Consider the following 19,629-nt stretch of genomic DNA (forward strand, 5'->3'; position numbering starts at 1 on the left):
ACATAAAAGTCATCTACCAACCTTGCTATCTATTATCTATCCACATCTATTAGTAGACAAATACCTTCCTATTTCAAATATACTGCTTTGAGTCAACACCTAGCCATGATACGCAAAATCGTTCCCAAAGCACACCCAACTGCATCTGAAGAAAACAAAGCATAACAGGAGGAGAAGGACAACAGAAAGGCTTTCCTCCTATAATGGATTTAACTGTCCAGAGTTCACAATTCTGCATGAAGTAGACATTCCCCTTTCATAACAAATGGTAGACAGCAACATGAGAGTTTGATTGCTATTTCCTCCAATCAAGTTTGTTCTCTTCCTCCCTCTCTCTCTCTCTTCCTCTCTCAACTCTGTTTCTCTCCATCACTATCACTCTCTCTATCTACTGTACACACTTTTATAGAATTTCAGGAACAGCTTTGTATCTGGAAAATAGGGCTGCCAGAAAGAGGCATGGAATAGAACAAAAGCTTTACCCCAAAGCTTCTAGGCATTACAAAAGCTTGCACTCGGATAATAGAAACATCGAGCCTCAGGTGACTGAGAACACTTACTGTTGGTTGCATAACGTATGGCGGATGAGGCATCCATGAAGTACTCTGGACCTATGCATCAAACAGCATTTATTAGAAGAAAGCAATCACAGAGAGAACTCGGTTCTTGCGTTCAGTGGAGTCACACTAGGTCATAAGAAAGTGGAGTCCACCTGACTTACAGCGAATCAGTGCTCAAAACTAAGGGTACAAAGGAAATTCTTGGACCTGATTCATTTGGTCCCTGAAACATGGTACAATGTAAAGCAAATTCCTACTTCCCTGGAGCTGGCTGTAGTGCCCACATGGGCCAGGCTGGGCCATGGAGCACATTTGGAGGCTTCAGGAATCTCCTGTTTGTAGGTTAACTTCCGGGAAGACCCGGGACAATAAGGAAGGAGGCATTACTTAGCATGACTGCTAAGACTTCCTCTTTTTCTGCCATTGGTTCTAACTTCATATTCTCAAGTGATCCCATCTTGGAAATAAATCCAAGTGGTAAAAGTTGGGGAAAGAATTAGAGAGATCAACCAGAAATTTGGGGGAATGTTTTGGGTTAAACCCAAGTTAAGCAAGTCTGTGATTTTTCTCTCTCATGGTAATTGTTATGGCAAATAAAAATGAGTATATGAGTCAGCCAAGTGTTCTGAATGTTCCCCAGCAGCCAAATGAGAAAGTCAGCTTCTAAGAGCTGATTGTGACATTGACAGCCCTGAAGATTTTGTTTTCAATATACTCACATCAATGAAATTGCCAATGAACTTTAGATTTAAAAAAAAAAAAAAAAGAAGTGGTGAAACGCAAGAATCAACAACATAGGAAATTGCTCTAATTCCTTTTTTGAGAAAAGAGAGCCAGAGTTAAATTCCACTTATGAGCCCTCCCAAAAGAAATGACTGTTCTGTGGAGATTTTATTCATGTCACCAAAGTGCTCTACAATGGAGCTCAATGGGTGGTCTTGGCTGAAACAGAGGCCAAGATTAGAAAAAATGGGTAAAAAACCAAAAAACACACATTACAACCAGGCAGGCCTGTAGGAAGAACAAAAACTGAACAGCATCTGCACTTAGCCTCATGGGTCCCAAGGAAAGGCAATTAAGAAATCAGCCATTCTGAGACCCTCTAATGCAATTCACACAAAAGTCTATTCCGCTCACCCGACAGGTATCAAGAATCTAAGTGCAGACACAGAATGAGAATGATCTGCTTTGGGGGGAATCAGTTAAGGAAAAAAGTGCATAGTCTCAAGCATGATGCTCTGACAGCTGGGACCTCCTGATATGACGTATGTAGTGGATGAATAATGTGAAACTTCACTGAATTCCTAGCAATCAGCAACATTACAGTTTTCCCTGTTGTAAACCCCCCATCCACCCACCATCTGCACAATATAGGGAAACACATGCAGGCACACACTCGCACTCTTGCTCTTTCTTTCTCTCTCCAAAGCTTTAAACAGTGACACTTGACACTCTAGGTAGCGTTCATAGGCATTTTTTTCTAATTTGAATTTGAAGAATTCTCTGAAGAACTACATGAGATAAAGAGAAGCAGGGAGAAATATCATATCTTTGATGACTCAAAGGAATAAGATAAGGAGCACTGTTTGAGGGAGAAGGATGGCTATTTCAATCCACCTGTGGACTTAACATTACTAACTGGCTACAACATCTGGTTTAGGACACACACTGAGTCTCAGATTTTCTTGTGTTTCAACATGTGGAACCCCGAGGTCTCTTTTGGCCTCTTTGGAACTGAGAATGAAGTAAGAGGAGGAAGTTAGGAATTACTTTTATCCCTTTGATAATCTTCCCTATTTCTTGGAGCAAATGATTTTGCATCTATCCATGTAGCTTTCCATGGATACACAGAACGATTGTGACCAAATGAGATGACAATGATACAATATCCTGGAGGGCGTGCAGGGAGTTGCCAGAAATGTGTTCTCAGAAAAGATACCCTAGGGAGCAACAACCAAAATAACAGACAACACACAAAATAACCTCTCAGTGGTAAGAAAGCTGCACTAATGTTGGCTGGAAAGTAGCAAAATCATGAAAACTCAGCAGGAAGAATGGAAAGCTCGGTGGATTTTTATCATTCAGTGAAACAGATGCAAACAAGCCCTTGAAAGTGTAGGCTCAATGGATAGTTTGAGTATTATGACATTAAGATATGACTAAAGGGAAGACAACTTAAAACAAAAATCCTACTGTGTCCCTTTTGCCTTGATCTAGTCTGTTCCTGGCAAGAAAGGTTTCCCGGGAGGTGCAGGTAAACCGGACATACCTGGTATGTGGAGACAGGGGAAGCAGCAATGAATGGCGTGATGGGTGTCTGTGGAATCATGCGGTTGGTTGCAATACTGTACGGTGAAGAATAAAATCTGCAAACAGAAAAACAAAAAGAAGGTTCATAGATTCATGAAGCTGATGCACGCCTGGCTGCTAACCAAACGTTACCACACACGTCTGGAGAAGACAGAGTTCCACCCTCATGTTGCCCATCAACCGTTAACAGGATCATGCAGGAGAATGATGGTCTTTGATTCCACAAGAAATAAGTTGTTCTGAATAAAATGACAATTTTGAGTCCTCTTATAAAATTGGCTGCACAAAAATCTCTTAGGCCAGGTGAGTGTAATAGTATGTTTAACCAATAGCAGAGAAAAGCCATGGGCATTGTTTCTAAAGCTCCTTGAAAGAAAGGCAAAACCATAGCACCAGGCTTTATAAAGGTGGCTGGTGTTACACAGACAGAAATTGCATCTATCCCTTCATTCAAGAAAGAGGATCAGCTTCTAGAGAGTTCTGGATAATTTGTGCTAGGCATGAATCCATGCCCTCAGGCAGAAACCAAGCTAAGTACTTTCTTTCTCCATGAAAAGAGAAGGACAATTTGTGGACAATTTAGGTCTAGGTGAGGAAAGGAATCTTTTCTGGATTCAGTCAGGGCACTGATGAAGATTCTGGACCTATGTGATATACCTCTGTACATGCTGTAAAAAGCACTGAGTTTTCTAGTCCTCCAGGGTCCTTCATTGAACAATTATAGAATAATACTGGGCAAGATCAGAGCTTCACAAATCAGAGGAGGGATGATCCTTCTGGAGATCTATTAAAGGACAGCTTTAATAGAGATCTATTAAAGGGTATCAAAAACACTTACAGGCCATCTCTGCTCAGACTATACCCTGGAGTCCACAAGTTACCTAATGCTCAAATTCCTCAGCAGAATTTTAAATCATGTTTTTTTCTTTATGTCTCACTGGTAAGGGAAAGGCTAGAGTGACCAGCCACACGTCGTGCAGACAACACCAGGTGGGCTGTGATGGAGTATTTCACTGATATCAGGATAGATTGGGATGCCTCTCAGGGATCATGGAATCATTACTTCACTTTGCCATACTCTTAGCAAAAGTCAATTACTACTTTTAGTTTTCTTCCTTCCTTTCTTTCTTTCTTTTTTTTAAATAGTATGAGGTTGGAGTTTTGGAGACAAAAGCTTCATCATCTCTCAGGGGTCACTGATATTTTGAATAGAGGATCTCATGGGTCACCTTTCTAAAGAAGCATTCCATGAGAACCCCACTGAGTGTAGGGGGGCTGGATTTCAAGGTTGCCAGGTTTCAAAGAGTAAATTCTTTAAGCTTAGATCCTATACAAGTCTTCAAGCAAGGATTGGGGAACTAGAGTCTTAAACTGATCTAGCTCTCAACAAGGATTATAAGGTCATAGTCTTTTGGTTAAAAAAGACGTAGCTGAAAAAATTACGCCATTACACATTGCATCCTCCTTACTGTCCATACCTATACCTACAATACCTCTAAAATTTTAGAAAAAAAGAATATTGACTATATACTCATTAAAATGGCCAAATTAAAAAAAAAAAAGACAATCAGAGCTGTCAAGGATTCAGAGAAAGTGGAACTCTTTCATTGTTGGTGGAGATAAAGGATGATACAACCCTTTTAGAAAACAGTTTGGCAGTTTCTTATAAAGTTAAACATATACATAGCATATAACCCAACTATCCCACTGTTACATAGTAACTGAAGATAAATGAAAACTTGAGTTCACACAAAAACCTTAATGCAAATATTTATAGCAGCTTTAGTTAATACTTGCTAAAAACTGGAAACAAGCCAAATATCCTTCAATTGAATTAATAAACTGTGGTCCATCCATACACTGGGATGCTACTAAACAATTAAAAGGAAAGAACTACTGATATATTTAACATGGTGAATCTTAAGTAAATTATGCTAAATGAAAGAAGTCGAACTCAAAAGACTCTATATTTTATATCCATTTATATAATACTATGGAAAATGCAAAACTTTAAAGACCGAAAATAAATAATGGATGCCAAAGGCTGGGATTGGGGGAACAGTCTGAGTGCACAGACACCTGAGGGAATTTTGGAAAGTGATGTTACTGTTCTATATCTTCATTGCTTGGTGGTTCCACAACTGTGTGCTTGTCAGACTTCATAGAATTGTACACTCTTAAGAGTGAATATATACTCAATATAAATCACAGTTAATAAATCTGACTTTAAAGTCAATTACTATGTAAGAAAACATCCATCCTTCCACTTTAAAAAATGTATTGAACATTTACTATGTATACCAAAGATGGGTAGGACATTCCTTTGAGTTTTTCTATTTAAGCATTTAAATTGAATCTTATCTATACATTAACCAGCCTAAAGCTGGTCAATGGCTTTCCGTTGCATTGAGAACAAAATTTGAATTCCTCATATTGACGAGCGCAATCAGGCTATTGCCCACCTCTCTCCCCAGAGCCAACTAGGATCCAACCACACTGACCTTCTTCTGTCACATGAGCCTGTCATTCTCACTCTCATCTTGGGCCACTACGCTTACAATTCTCTCTACCTGGAATGGTTATTTCCCCAAATCACCCTAGAACTATCATCTCTTTCTCATTATTGGTCTCACTCAACTTTCCCAACTTTTCAGAGGTCTGTAGCTAAAGTAGCAACCACCATCTCTGCCCCAATTGTTCTCTATTCCTTTCCTCTATTTTTTTTTTTTTCATTGTTCTTATCACTATCTGAACTAGTAATTTTTTAAAATGTCTTTATATATGCTATGGACTGAATGTTTGTGTCCCTTTAAAATTCATATATTTAAGTCCTAATTTCCAAAGTGGCTGTATGTGGAGATGGAGCTTCTAAGGAAGAAACTAAGGTTAAATGAGCTCATGAGGGTGGGGCCCTAACCTCATAGGGTTAGTGTCCTTATAAGAAGAGGCATTAGAGTGCTTGCTCTCTCTCTATCCACATGCTCACATGGAGGAAAGGCCATGTGAGGACATAATGAGAAAGCAGCCTTGTAAAAGTCAGGAACTAAATCCCAAACTAAATCAGCCAGACCCTGATCTTGGACTTCCAGCCTCCAGAACTGTGAGAAAATATATTTCTGTTGTTTAAAGCCACACAATCAATGGCATTTTGTTACAGCAGTCAAGTTGACTAATGGAATGTATTTATTGATTATTTCTCCCTCTAGAATGTCAGCTTCAAGAGAGTTGAGGACACTTTGACTTTGTTGTCTAGAACAGAGCCTGGGATGTAGTAAATACAGGCATACCTCATTTTATTGTGCTTTGCTGTATTACACTTCACAGATATTGCAACTTTTACAAATTGAAGGTTTGTGGCAACCCTGCATTGTCAGATGATGCTTAGCATTTTTTAGCAATGAAATATTTTTAATTGATGTATGTGCATTGTTTTTTTAGACATAATGCTTTGCACACTTAACAGACTACAGTCTAGTCCAAACATAACTTCTATATGCACTGGGAAATTTTAAAAAATTGTGTGACTCATTTTATTGAGATATCTGCTTTATTGCAGTAGTCTGGAACTGAACCCACAATATCTCCAAGGTATGTCTTGCTTAATACCTGTAGGCTGAATGAATGAATAAATGAATGCAGAGCAGTTTAGAGAGATAAGTAGTGATTACAGTAGAGGCCGCCAGTGTCAAATCGGTGGGGGGGCTTCTGTTCAAATAGGAAGCTGAGAGGTGAGAACCCAGAGAAAACTGGCTGGCATCACATATCTGTAAATGCTCAGTGGAAGCTTAAACTAATGCCTGTTTTCTAAGCATGCAAAGGTACTGACAACCAGGGAAAACAGACCTTTTCTACAAAAATCATGGTTTGCATTAAAAAAAAAAAAAAACGCTTTAGGTCTTATGTTTGACAGATTTTATTTATGAGTCAGTGAACAGAAAGACTTATTTGGGGCTCATAATAACATAGCAGGTACTCATGACCACTCCACAAACGGCCCTCTTCATTCACCATGCAAGTTTCTTAGGAACCCAGTTTCAGCCTCTTGTACCAACAGAGCGAATCATGCGTCACATTTTAGAGTGGCTGGTTTATTTTGCGAAATGTAGCAATTGTCATATTAAAAATGAAAGCAGTAAGGATAGGATGGACTGGCAAAGTTTACAGGAAATTTTATGGGAAAAACAGCAGAAACATAAAGAAAACAGCCAAGTAAACGGATACTAACAAAGGGCACCCTCGGGGGAAATTTTCAGGCATTTTTGTTCTGTCTGCTCTAATCCTATCCATCAAACAAGAATATTTCATACTTCCCAGCAAGTTCCAGTACTGCCCCTCAAATCAGAGAGTCATTTAGAACAGAAAATGTACTGAGAAGATCAGACTCAGCACACTGTCTTGATCCCCTAATTCTGGTATTCTGAAATAGGCTCTCCCCAAATCCAAACATAAACCGGATGAATTCACAGGAAACCTTTGCTTAAACCATGACAGGAGGGGCTATTATTGAATCTGAGGCTTAAAGGCACCATATCTAAAGCAAATGCACCTAGCCAGACTCCAAAGAGAGAACTGCAGAATGAATTTCCCAATCTCTTCACTTTTTCTCAATCCCTGCCATGTATCCTTCATGGTTTAAAAACACTCTTACATGGTCATCACATTTAAAAAGAAGAAGAAAGAAAGAAAGAACATCCAAATAAATACTTCAAGAATAGGTGTCCTGTTTTGGGGGAACAGGAAAGATGAAATTGACAGCACTTTTTGGCCATAATAACAAAGCTAAGGTCATTCTAAACATGTGACTTTATGTTTTCGTATCTGGTTATTTATGCATTATGCCTTGCAAATGCTATTATAGAAAACTGGGAATGAATTTTTAGCTAACCATTTTTCTGGGAAGAGTTTACTCCCCTAAGGTATTTCTTTGCCAAAATGTACACAGTGAATCCACAAGTGTATGACAAGTATTCCTTTTCTACCTTGTTCTAAACTAAAAGGGATTTTGCTCCCCAGGGGACATTTGGCAGGATCTGGAGATATTTTTGGTTGTCACAACTGGGTCAGGGGGCTGCTACTGGCATCTGTTTGGTAGAGGTCTGGGATGCTGCCAAATTCAGTACAGCTCCCACCCAAAAAATGATCTGGTCCAAAATGTCACTAGTGTCAAGATTGAGAAACTTTTGCAGGAATGTGAACTAGTCATCTCTGGAGAGGTTTCCCATGAACAAAATTCCAAATGCCAAAGGGGCTAAACGGGTTAATTAAGCATGATCAATCTGTAGAACTCTAAGCCAGCCTCTGAAAAAAGTAATATTTTTAAGGAACGCAAAAAGGGTTATTTGGTTTTCTGGCATGTAAAGCAAGTGGGCTCCAGAAGTCCAGAATATGGAAGTCTAGGTCACTAATAGGACATTATTTTGCCTGCAGAAAAGTCATCTTCAGGGGATTTGGCAGTCAGTAGTAATATGGTGAAATCTTATTTCACTGACAATAAAAATAACATGAATATATCAATAACCCCAGGGTAGGACGTTTTTTAATGCAGAAAACCACACACAATCCTATTTGCCCACTGAAATAAACAGCCCTTCCTTGTCTTTCATGTCCATAGGCAATTTTGTTGGAGTCAGAACCACAAATATTATCCTCAGGGCAACACTATAGCACAAGATTAATAAGTTATTGGTCATTTTTATTGTAATGCCAACGTATCCTTCACATTAGATTCCTGTCCTAGTGTAATAAGATAAGGTTTCTGTATCACTTTAATATCAAATGCCCATATAAAACAGTTGGCAAACCAAGGCTACAGAAAACAATTTTTTTTCACATCTCTCCCAAGAATCCATTTTCTTCAAATAAAACAATCCAAAAGGCTTTTACACAGCAGCCCTTAGTGAAAAGAGCACAGGAAAGATGCGATTTTGACTATGGGGGAGGAATTATTTCCCATCTCCCATGCTCATAGTTGAAAGTGATGGAATTTCATATTGGACTGTTAAAAAAGCAATAGGGCAATAGTAATAACACATTATAGAGTTATGCCAGATAGCTCCAAAAGAAGAATGGACATTTTTATTTTCCTAAGTTAGCCTATAGTAAAAAGTACCAAGCGTTTTACTTTTCCATCGTGACCCAGAAATTTCTTCACTGTAACCTTCAAAGCCTTAGATAAAAGTGACATTGAATTAATTTTTTTAAAGTGATAATTTGGGTAGATTCAAGCAGATGACACAACTGACATATTTTACTGCCTACATGCAAACAGCTCAGATACACCGTGGTCCATGTTTACAAGTGTTTGTTCTTCATTAGAGAAATATCAAGCTTAATTTGGGAGTACTTATTTCTGTTTTATGTTGCTGTATTCAGGTTGAGGTTATGGAATTCAGAACATTTAACTGTTGACACAATTGAGCTACCAGCTATCCCCCAGACACATATTTGGATTTGATACTCAGAAACCCCTATGGCTGAGCGCAGTTAAGGGATGCCACAGGATCATAACATATGTTCTTTTTTTTTTTAATTGAAGTAGAGTTGATTTACAATGTTGTGTTAATATCTGCTGTACTGTACAGCAAAGTGATTCAGTTATACATACACACACACACACACACACACACACACACACACATGCACACATTCTTTTTTATATTCTTTTCCATTATGGTTTATTGCAGGGTACTGAATATAGTTCCCTGTGCTATACAGTGGGACCTTGTTGTTTATCCCTTCTGTATATAATAGTTTCCATCTGCTCACCCCAAACTACATAGGGTTGCCATATGATCCAGCAATCCCACTTCTGGGTATACATCCAGACAAAACTATGATTTAAAAAGATAAAATATGATCTTTAGCAGTGACATGGCACATCTCCAAGAGGACAAGCTCATGTCACTGTTCCATCAAGAAGCCTTCCGAATCCCTCATTAGAATGTAATTGCCTTTTCTCTGTAGTCCTATGACATTAATTTTCTTTATTTTTCTTTGTGAAAAGAATAGAAAAATATAAACAGTGAAAAATAAGTCTCCCTCTCACCCCTACTTCTCGGTACTCTGTTGGCTCTCCCCAGAGGACCACTGTCACCATGTCTTGTGTATTCTTTCAGAAATATTTTATACATATAAAAGTTAATACATACATAAATCTCATAGCACTTTGTGCTTCTGTCACAATACTACTTGCATTGTATCTAGAATTTGCATGTGTGCCCATTGTTCCTGACAGGATGGGAAATATTTTTTTTCAAATTTGCATCACCAGAATGATTTTAAATGGTACAATAGATAAGTATTCAAATGATAAAATTTGTTGATCTGAGTCAGCATTAAGCGACCTTTAACAATATTAACTGGATTGGAGTCAGCTGCAACTGTATCTTTGGATACATTTGTTCTACATAAAATGGGACCAGTTTCTTCTCTACAGCAATAAATATTTATCTCTCTGTTAGGTTACCGCTCTCTGAGTTAGGTTTGCCTAATGGATCGAATACAGCAATGTAATTAGGAGTAAATACTTGACTCTGGACATTCATGTTCCATTCCTTCATATGCCAAGTGAATTTTCTAAATCAGCTTCCCCACTTCAAAGAGGTGTATGCTGACAATAACTCAAGGAACAGTGTGTTGAGGAAACATTTGTGGTTATTTTGGCATCTTAGCATCCATAGAAATGACTATTCTTCTACTCTCCATTATTTAAATGTTACCATATAAGGCAGTAAAACCAAAGATGAAAAAAACATTTTAAAAACCATCTACATGAAGAAATATCAAGTGAATAGGGTTAGTGAGCTACAATCTTCCGATCTCTTCCATTTCATGAAATAAAGTTTCTACCTTCTTGGTACCAACAACACAATGGATAGTCTAAGCCTTCCGAAATTCCATTCTTAACCCAGGACATGAGAAACTCATGTGCAGTTTGGCTCCTTTGGGTGAAACTGCAGGTTGCATTTAAGCAGGATCAAAGCAGAAATAGAGATACAGACGTTGAGAACAAACGTATGGATACCAAGGCAGGGGGGTGGGGTGGTGGGATGAATTGGGAGATGGGGATTGACATATGTACACTATTGATACTATGTATAAAATAGATAACTAATGAGAACCTACTGTATAGCACAGGGAACTCTACTCAATGCTCTGCGGTGACCCAAATGAGAAGGAAATCCACAAAAGAGGGGATATATGTATACGTATAGCTCATTCAATTTGCTGTACTGTGTAAACTAACACAATATTGTAAAGCAACTATACTCCAATAAAGAAAATAATAAAGAGGATCACATTTGGGTGTTACAGAGGGACAGAGTGGCTTGATGCCAGGAAGGGGAATGGTTTCCCTAATGCCACCTTGCTGGAGCCAAGCAGACGTCATCAGTCACATTTTCTGCTTCTGATTTGGCATTCACAGTACTAAGTTAAACAGTCTGTAAAGATGAATAAGACATGGAACCTGACTTCAGAGTTAATAGTCCATCAAGGAAATAAATATGATGTCAACAGCTACATGATAAAAAGACTGTCAGTGTATCATGGTCACATGAAATGTAGTGTAACAATAGTGTCAATATTGACAATGAAGATCACATTGCGCCATGCAGGGGTCCTTTGATCCTTACAAACTCTTATGAAAAGGTACTGTTACTATCATCTCCACAGAGGAGGAAACTAAAGCACAAACAACTTGCCCATGTCTGGTAAATGAAAGAATTTGGATGTGCAACTGGGCAGGCTGGTTTTGGAGTCTGAACTCCTAACCACTGCTTAAACTGTGTCTCTTACGATTAATTGTGTAATTAGCTCTGCCTGGTATGATGTAATGGTGTTCTTTATTTATTTATTATTTTATTTGGCTGCGTAGGGTTTGCATTGCTGTGCGTGGGCTTTCTCTAGTCGCGTCGAGTGGGGGCTACTCTTCATTGTGGTGCGCGGGCTTCTCATTGCGGTGGCTTCCCTTGTTGCAGAGCATGGGCTCTAGGTGCACGGGCTTCAGTAGTTGTGGCATGCGGGCTCAGTAGCTGTGGCTCATGGGCTCTAGAGCACAGGTTCAGTAGTTGTGGCACGCGGGCTTAGTTGCTCCACAGCGTGCGGGATTTTCCCAGACCAGGGCTCGATTCTTAACCACTGCACCACCAGGGAAGTCCCTAATGGTGTTCTTTAAATGAGAGCAGTGAAAGAAAGAAAGAAGGAAGGAAGGAAGAAAGGGACGGAGGGAGGGAAGGAGGAAAGAAGGGAGGAAGGAAGGAATTAGGAAGGAAGGAAGGAAGGAAGGAAGAATATCACCATTCTCTCCAGGCAGAGAGAATTCCATGAGCAACAAGACACACGGGTTAAAGTAGCTTGGGATGCTCTGAGAATCAAAGAAGGTCCAGTTCAGTTGCAGGAACCAAATCATGGAGTTCTTTTTGTGCCATTCTTGGAAGTTTGAGTTCTGTTCTGCAGTTAGTAAAGTCCACATAATACATTAAACCAGGCAGGTAGATGATTACTGATTGCTTTTTGCTTTAAAAAATTAATCAAAAAGCAATGTGAAAATGGTTTGAAGGTCAGTTATGTTAGCAGCAAGTAAAAGCTTAGTACAGGTAGGGAATGGTGATTGAATAAACTCAACCAGTGGCAGGGAGGCAGAGCTGGGTTGAAGATACAGTTCAAAGACAGATGGAGTAAGTTTTAAGGACCAATTTTATTATAAAGAATGTTTTAGGAGAGAATACCCAGAGAACTGGAATTTATGGCTTAAATGGCTTTAGAGTGTATTTTTTAAAAAGGAACAAGTCATTTGACCTTGTTTTTCATTTGATTTGGTTTGTATGATGAAAGATTGATGAAGATAATGACCTCACTTTGGGACAAAGCTATCCAGGAGCAGCACCTAATGCAGTTAGACACACAGGTGATTTTTTTTGCATCTAGTTATGAGCTTGAAGTATGGACTTGGGAGTCTTCAGTTCCTAAAAGCAGGAGGAGTGGATGAGATCAACTGGAGAGAACACAGAGTGAGAAAAGACTAAACCCTGAAAAAGATTAATAAAAGTGGGCAGAAGAGGAGGAATCTGCTGACACCAAGTAAGCAGTGCAAGGGGAGAGCAAGGAGGGTCAGCAAAGGATGGAGTCGTGAAATCTAAGAAATAAGAAATTTTCATGAAGCTGTAAATGGTAACAATAACAACAACAACAACAGAAAGTCAAATGATGCAAGATCTCAAACAGTATAAGGACTAAGAATGCGTCAGTTACAACTGACAAATTTGGAGATCACTGGAGACACCAGCAGGGAAAATTCCAGTCAAGTCTGAGACCAGAATTCACACTTTAATAGGCTTAATTTAATAGAGACAATATGGGAAGACAGTGTGTATAGAAAACTGGGGTTGTTTACCAGTGAAAAGAAAGCTAAAATAGTGTGGTCACTAGAAGTGATCTCATGGGCAGAAAAGGATTGTTTTGCTTCTACCTTCTTTATAGGTGGGAGAGACTCGAGTATTTTACAGGCTGAAAGGAATATTCAGTAGACAAGACAGTATTGAAGACAGGGCTGCTGGATGACACAAAGTTCTTTATCAGATGACAGGAGATAAAATAAAGAAGATGGTATTCTCAGCATCTTAACTACAATTTGTTTCCTGAGGGAAATATTCATTGTTGTAAATGTCTAAGTGGACAGTGGAGAGGATGAACCACTTTTGCAACTGTTGAAATAGTTCAAAGGATAGGATGTTATACTGTTACTATAAGGTACAGACAAAGACGTCACAGAAGGCAGACGTACGTACTTGCGGTCGACCTCTATACAGTATAGACGGTGACCTGGGAAGGGAGACATGCTCCTTGCGTGCTAGGCAGTCCTCACTGCCTCTAATACGGCACCACCCAAAGTTCACTTTGGGCTGCTCAGATTGCAGGCTGAAATCTCAATTTTTTCTCTGTAGGTTTGTAATGGATCAGGATGAAAACTTGGAAAGTTAGGTCTTTGGGAAAACAAATTCAGATTTTAAACTGTGCACTGGAAAGATGACTAACTAAAGCAAAGCATTCACTCACTCCAGTCCAGACCTAGGTCACTGGGGCATCTCCAATCCTTGACCTAGAGCCTTGGTCAAGAAGATCTTTATAATAAACAGATAGATATATAGTACAGATAGGTAGATGATTCATATATTCATACACCCATATACATGTATGGAAACATGAACACTTGTTGAATCTAGTTAATAAACTTATAGGTATTCATTCAATTATTATTTCTACTTTGTAGTGTGCAAATAAATTTCTAATTGTAATTACATGTATTTTTACATGTATTAGACTCTGAAACCATGTGCCATGAAATTACAAATATAAAATACTTGGCACTTAGTATGTGTTCAACAAATATCATTCCCTTACATTATAATACCTGTTTTCTGTCACTGTCGTTGAGCATATAATGCCTTATTCTGTGCCTTTTGAGTTAACTATTTTATCTTCCCAACTATACAGTATGATTCTAGAGGACTTTATTTCATGTCTTTACATCTTGTCTTTTGTTCTTCTGACCACCAAGTTTAAAGTGCCTTGTTGGAAATAAGAGAAGGCTTATTGGATAAATGAAAGGATATCCTTAAGTTTCACTCCTAGAGAAGTTTTAATCAACAAAGGACAAAGGACTAGACTCTTACGCTAGACTACCAACCGTGTTGACTCTTTCATGGAAGGATAGACCATGAGTTTCTTGAGGGCAAAGCCCTTGTCTCATACACTGTTGTTTTAAACCTATAGAGCATAGTACTGTGCTTGGCAGACTCATTGGATGTTTACTGAATGAGTAAATAAATGACCCCCTGAATGAATAAATATAAAAATAAGAGGGAGAGAAACATTTTCTACGTCCCACAGGTGTTCATTAGGTGCAGCTGACTAAATAGAAAAATGGACTTTAATTCCTTCTATCCTCTTATTTGATCTTAAATGAGACCTTCATTCTGATTGATTCTTTAATGAGACTGAAAGACAGAAAACTGAAAGCCATGGAGAAATCTAAGATAAAAGATTGTGAAAATAAAAATAATACTTATTCTTTGGTTTGTTGGTCCATTGCAGGATGGCCAAAGTAAAGAAAAGAAATTGCAAAGTAAGAAGAAAGTTTCAACCAAAGAATATTCAGAATGACAGAATTTTAGAGAGGCCAGATCGTGTAGCTTAAGTTTGATTTTTCAGAGGAGAAGTTTAGGCTATGTGACTTGTTCTAAGTAAGAGGCTGCAAGTTTCCAGGTGCTTATTACAATGAAGAATGAAAATGCAATCACCAAGCTACTAACTTGACTCTGTCCGTTACCCTTCCCCTGATAGCCAGAAGGCAAAAGTGGAAGCATTATTAATGTCAAAATGAACCTGGGCACATGCTAAAATTACCGAAATCTAAACTCTAGAGTTATTAGTAGGAGCAACACTCTTACGGTAGAGATACACGGACACTTCTCCCAGACCAGTCTATCTACATACACCCCCCTTCAAGTCCTACTCCTTATTCTATCTCAGATGAGAAAGGGAGAGACGGAATGTGGGCAGAAGCATTGTGAGAATGAGTGACATGGGGGGTGCCATGAAATAAGAGTCACTCACAGGAAGAAAAAAATACAATGATGAGAAAGGTTTAAAACAAAAAGACAGATTTGAATATTTTTCTTCAGTACTGATTTCAGAGTTCAAATACTTTTCTTCAGTACTGATTTCAGAGTTCAATTCACTTAGCAATTAAAATAGAGAAAATGTAGTCTACTTACCCATTCTGTATGGCAGCTGTGGGGTCATAGGTCAGAGCCATGCCAGCCTGTATATGGGGGGAAGAGGGGAGAAAATGGATCTTAACATTTTTACTGTGGTGTCCAAAGCATTCAGCACGCACAATGCTTTTATCTTTACTTTCTATGATTTAAGTTTACTTTATCCTATATATTTCTCCTCCCTTACTACCAAGACTAGCATTTTTACTATCTGAACACCAGAATCCACCAGTGAGTTAGGGAGTTTATATTATATGTACAGACAAACCAAAGAACAATGCAGTTTGGATGATTTGCATTTCTAATTCATAAGCCATGCACTGTCTAATCTGGTATCCTTATAATTTCTCACTATTTTCAAGAATACCTATTGTATATCTCATGGCATGAAAAAAAGGAAAGGATAGATGCTGGGGTCAGAGTAAAAATAAAAGCTACTTAAAACGCATTCGACCTTTTAGAAGAAAATGTTAAGAAACATTTATTTTAAAATATTGCATGTCTCAGGGGTGTCTAGGCAATGAATCACAGAGTGCTGTCCAATACTTGCTAGTACCTGTCCCACTAAGAGTGTAGAAAGGGAAGGATGTGATGGAAATTCTAGGCCTTGTGGCTAATAAGGAGGTGGTTTAGTTCTGTTTCTAAGAATAAAACCACCACTGAAAAACTACATTTCTGTAACTGGCAGTTGTTACAGAAAAGAATATCAACTTGATGATCGCTGACTGACATCCTACCTCCTTTCATACACATCATCATATTTCATCCTCACAAGGACCCTATGAAGTAGGCAGGAGAAGTATTTCCTCCATTTGATAGATGCAGACACGGAAACTTGGAGGGATCAAGTGACTTGGTTAAGGTCACATGTGTGGAGGCAGAACCAGATTCCAACCCAGACCAGCCATGACATTGACTAGGATTTTGAATGAGCCCCGAAGATCATTTCTCTGTGGCCGTATGGGTCTACCACCCTTTGTTTTCCAGAACTTTCAGCCTGGTTATTGCTTGTGAGCAGAAACAGAAATAGAATGAAACAAAGCTGACTAGGTTGTCTTTAGGTTGGATTTCTTTTCTTTTTTGAAACTTAAAAATAAATTAGTCCAAAAATTAAAAATAAAAAAAATAAATTAGTCCAATGTCAACCTCCTGGCTCGATATTGCATTATTATTATATAAGATGTAACCATTGGGAGAGACGGGGTGCAGGGTAAATAGGACCTCCCTGTACATGTCTTTTGCAATTTCCTGTGAATATATAATTATTTCAAAATAATAAGTAAGAAAAAATAAATTAGCTTTAGTAAGAAAAAAATAAGAAAAAAATAAGTTGACTTTTGTAGAGGATAAGGAAAACCATAAAAACTTTAGAGGCAATAAAAAAGAGCTTTCATGTTTGAGTTTTTTTCCAGTGTGATTGAAGGTGGTTTTCCTGATAAGCTCATTTAATTCCTCAGTTTTAACACATAACTGAAATGAAAATTCTCAGGTTTTCTAAGATAGGGCCTGAAGTCCAGGATGGCCTGCTACATTCAAGCTTACATGCATTGTTTTCCCTAAACAGTAATTTAAAAATTATTATTATGATTGGTATGAGGAACAAAACTGTAGAGCCATCTATAAATGAAACTGGCATACAGGGAACACACATAATTGAAACGAAGTTTGCAAACAAAGCTGAGATGGAGATGCACTGAGAACACAGGCTTAATGATAACTGCCCATCACTCATGTTAAAGAAATACGATATGATAATGTGACAAGCTGGGGTCTGGAAAATGAGAATAGAAGAGTGGAAATGAAGACAGATTACTTTCCCCCCATGGGAGAAGCAAAGGTAGTGATGTCAAAGCACATAGATTCTAAGTCTAAATTCTTCCCTGGATGGGGTCTCTGCCATGTGACAAACGGGAGGCTGATCCGAGGCCAAAGACTCCCCAGGAGGGACCTGTCCAGGCGGGACTCCATGGTTCTGGGTCCTGGAGAGGGCAGCTGGAAAAGCTGTCCATCTGGGATGAGATTTCCCTCTTAGAAACCCTAAGCTTCTCTCCCCTAATTTATCCGACATGTCACACCAAAGACAGGATGAAAAAAACAGGCTTTGTACTCAATAAAGATATTGTTATTTAATAAGAGATTTAAATGATCATTGTATCTTCAGACCCCTGTTCACCCCCAAATTGTTTAAATCCCAGGGGACTTGTAGGAAGCCATGTTTAACTGTTTTCCTTGAACGTATTTTCCAATAGTGCTCAGAGACCAATGCCTTTCTTGAATTATAGGTCTTCAATATTCTCTTTTTATGCCATGTGTATTTGTTTGGGCAACGTCAGGTAAAGATTTTTTTCTTTCACATTTGAATTCCTCATGGATTATAGTTAACCTCATGGATTATATTTAACCATGGATTATAGTTAACCAATCCTCATGGATTATAGTTAACCAATCAGGTCTAGCTAGGAATACGGTAATTATCACAAAAATTCTCTCTCTTTCTTGAATAGTATTTGATAATCAGAAAGCCTAAGTTGGCCTCTTCCTCCATCTTAAACCTCCACTCATCTTTCAGAAGATGGAAAGAACTAAATAGATGATGATATGGTTTAGTGGAAAGAATATATGTTTTGGACCTGGATCCAAGTCTTAGCTCTGTTGTTCTCTAGCACTGTGACCTCAGGCAAGTTATTTAATCTATTTGAGCCTCATTTTCCTTAATTGTCAAGTGGTATAGTAATACCTACCTCAGATGATTGTTGTGAAATTTAAAAGATATTACTTTTGTGAAATGCCCACCACAGTGCCTGGAGACAAGACACATACGTAAACATTATAACACAAACCAACACGTGGTAAGTGCCCTGTGAGGGTATGCGTGAGGTGTAGGGGAGAGGCCAGGGTGGTCAAGGAAGGCACTTGGAGGAGGTACAGGTGAGAGATTTCCACAGATGGAGATGAGAGGCGAAGGCCAGCTTAGGCAGAAGGAATAATAGCATGGAAAAGGCGTGTGAATAAAAAGGGCAAGGCGGACGATCCACTTGCAGTAGAACATTGGAGGGAGCAGTTGACAATAAGATTTGGAAGGAAAGGAGGAAGGTCTTGATTGCTTGGCTCCTCTTGGGGAGCCACAGATCATTTTTCAAGCAGGAAAATGATATAGTCAAAGAGGGCTTTGGCAACAAGAAATAGCATGAGCCCCCCTGGAAAACAGAGGGAAGAACCAGAGTGATCGGTGAGTAGGATAGGCACTGGGGGACAGGTGGGTGGAGAGAAACTAAGGTGAAGATGAAGCCAAGTTTCATCTACTTCATGATTTTGCCTGGGGCCAGTCGTGCCTCTGAGGACCTTTGGCAAGAGGAGACAACCAGAGATCTGCATTTGGAACACTGTGTTTTACAAAGCAAGGCATGGGTTAAACAAAGGGTGTTTGAACTTAACCGGCTGGCTGAATATCACAGCAAAACAACTAACACTGGGAGGCACCTGGTTTTCATTTCATGTGTAACAGATTGTTGAGTTATAATTCTAATATGGTCTTAATGCAGATTTCGCATTCCATTTCCTTTTGTTTCCACAAGGTAAAAAAGAAAATCGATTTTGCTGCTCTGTCTAGCCACTTTTATACTGAGCTAGAACTATGAAATCGTCATTATGTAATTAACAAATTTTATGGCATGTTTACAAACTCCAGAGTCACACAAAAAGTAAAGTAACTTGGAACAAAACGAAAACGTCACACCACATAAATAGAGAAGTGATGTGTAATCCCGTCACTCTCTTTTGAAAGGGGTTTATTAAATTCACAAATATTTTCCAGTTTTTAAGTTCACATTATTTGTGGATTAAAGGCATTTATGATTTATTTAAAACAAAGAGGGGACATTTTTGTCATTTTCCAGCAGCAGCTGAGTTTTGGCTTGATATTTCAGCCATAATGGGGTATTTCTAGTCCTTTCAGATAGAATCTATACTATAAGAGCTAAATA

The 19,629-nt window shown here is 38.7% G+C and overlaps 1 protein-coding gene across 10 annotated transcripts in view; it reads right to left on the reverse strand.

The window, feature by feature from the left end:
- The window catches only part of RBMS3 (RNA binding motif single stranded interacting protein 3), a 705,499-nt gene that overhangs the window by 98,182 nt on the left and 587,688 nt on the right, over positions 1–19,629 (reverse strand). For 8 of the 10 annotated variants that reach the window (XM_068558019.1, XM_068558021.1, XM_068558016.1 and 5 more), the window contains exons 8-10: positions 15,647–15,693; positions 2,830–2,926; positions 561–611 (exon numbers count right to left, since the gene is read on the reverse strand). In XM_068558019.1, the coding sequence (XP_068414120.1) occupies positions 561–611; positions 2,830–2,926; positions 15,647–15,693 (195 nt within the window). The remainder of the gene's footprint in view (positions 1–560; positions 612–2,829; positions 2,927–15,646; positions 15,694–19,629) is intronic. The other 2 variants (XM_068558022.1, XM_068558024.1) reach the window with 1 other exon arrangement.

Source organism: Eschrichtius robustus, chromosome 12 (genome assembly GCF_028021215.1).
Source record: "Eschrichtius robustus isolate mEscRob2 chromosome 12, mEscRob2.pri, whole genome shotgun sequence".
In the NCBI taxonomy this organism is placed as follows: domain Eukaryota; kingdom Metazoa; phylum Chordata; class Mammalia; order Artiodactyla; family Eschrichtiidae; genus Eschrichtius; species Eschrichtius robustus.